This window comes from Mesitornis unicolor, unplaced genomic scaffold (assembly GCF_000695765.1).
Source record: "Mesitornis unicolor isolate BGI_N332 unplaced genomic scaffold, ASM69576v1 scaffold19843, whole genome shotgun sequence".
NCBI lineage: Eukaryota > Metazoa > Chordata > Aves > Mesitornithiformes > Mesitornithidae > Mesitornis > Mesitornis unicolor.
In genome coordinates, this window is record NW_010172820.1 from 21,084 (window position 1) to 22,824 (window position 1,741).

Below are 1,741 nucleotides of genomic sequence, written 5' to 3' on the forward strand. Positions count from 1 at the left end.
AAAGGCAAAAAACCCAATGAACTAATGTAAAAATAAATAAATAGGACTGTCATAAAAAGACAGCATTAGTGTTGCTCAGAGTGTCCAGGAATGGGAATACTGGTGAGCATGCTACTAAACATGGAGCAGGCTTAGGACAGACAGAAGACAAGGAGGAACAGCTCAGGAAGAGACAGTGTCCTTTGATCTGTGTAGACATCCAGATATTTGCTTTAAAAGTCAGCAGAAGAGTAACACCTGGTTCTCTGGCATCAGGTGAGCTCCTCTCCATTTACAACACTGTTCTGGGATGCATGGATGGTTCCCCACAAAACATGAGTGGCTGATGACACTGTCCCTGTAGTTATTGCACTTCTGAGACAGTAAGTTTTTCTGACTGTATTTTCACCTGCTTTTCAGCAGCTCGGGGAAGTGGTGATGGGGCTCTGAAGGTAGCTTAAAGCACTGGATGAGGTGTGAACAGGGATGGAGACTGGAAAGTTAAAGACTGTGGTGGTCGATGCTCCTCTGTCCAATACTGACATGGCAGGGCTGCCAGCTTCCGCTGAGCAGTTGGGGGCAAGGACTTGCGACTCAAACTGAAGCAGCTGCCCCATGAAGCTGAAGTTTGGCGAAATGATGCTCCTTCTCTGCTTCACAAACTCAAAGGCTTCATCCAGTTTGACTCTGTTGGTCCTCATGAGATAAGCAAGGCAGATGGTTGCTGATCGAGAAATGCCAGCCTGGCAGTGCACAAATACCCTTCCTCCATCGTTTTTAACAGAGTCTGAAAGAATTAAAATACACAGTTAGCAAACAAGTCCCACTGCTTCCAGAGGTGGGAAAGCACAGGCTGCTGTTTTACATTTCTTTAATCCATCCCTTCCTTAGCCTAGTAAGTGCACCGAGTGCTTTTGAGACAAAGAGAGCCTTTGTCCTGAGGGAACCAGCAATCTAGCTATTTTCATTCTGGGCTCCAATTCCAATTATACTAATAGCTCCTCCAGGTCACTTTAGCAGCCTCACAAGATTACTTTAATACTGATCCGCTTAAATTCACTAGCTCTTTTCTGCAAGACTGATGCCTCTTGATTCAAGATTTCAAACAGCTTTGTGAAGCTAAGATTATTCCTCTGAGTAGATAACATTAAGGGAAGTGTTCCCTGAGACTACCTTCCCACTGGAATTAAATTCCCCAATCTCAAATGTAGGCTTTACTGGGGAAAACAATGCCCAAAAATTACTTCCCAGGGCACATGACCCCAGAAAAAGAACAGCTTGTAAGGAGAGCTCATTTACCTATGAAATCAATCGCCTCGTTAAACCAGGAGCTGATATCTGCCTTGTGGTTGTCCTCCACGGGAATACTTTTATACTGGTAGTGCCCTTCAAAGTGGTTGGGACAGTTCGCCGAGACATTGATTAACGCTGTGATCCCCAAAGCATCCAGCATGTCCTTGCGGGAGGCATGGTAAGCGCTGCCCAAGTAGAGGAACGGCAGGATTTCCACCGGCCCACCCTGAAACACAAAATACAGGCAACCGGTTAGCTTCACCCAGCAGCGTTCAGGCAGCCTCCTCCTTTCACCTCGCACGAAAGCGGCAAACCGCCGCGGCTCGGTGCCCCCTCCCAGATTCTGCACACAGCCCCAGCCCCGCTCACCTGGTCGTAGAGGGGAGTGCCGCAGGAGCTGCACCCCGAGTCGGCGCTGCCGGGTGCGCTGCTGGCGCTCAGGGGCAGGCTGAGCCCGGTGGGGGCAGCC

The 1,741-nt window shown here is 48.8% G+C and overlaps 1 protein-coding gene across 1 annotated transcript; it reads right to left on the reverse strand.

Annotated features, from left to right (window-relative positions):
- Positions 1–317: 317 nt before the first annotated feature.
- DUSP1 (dual specificity phosphatase 1) lies at positions 318–1,734 on the reverse strand (the record flags this gene model as incomplete). Its single annotated transcript, XM_010180531.1, has 3 exons — positions 318–766; positions 1,279–1,498; positions 1,642–1,734. Coding segments are annotated over 3 exons (684 nt in total), but the record flags the coding sequence as incomplete, so codon positions are not given.
- Between the last annotated feature and the right edge of the window lie 7 nt (positions 1,735–1,741).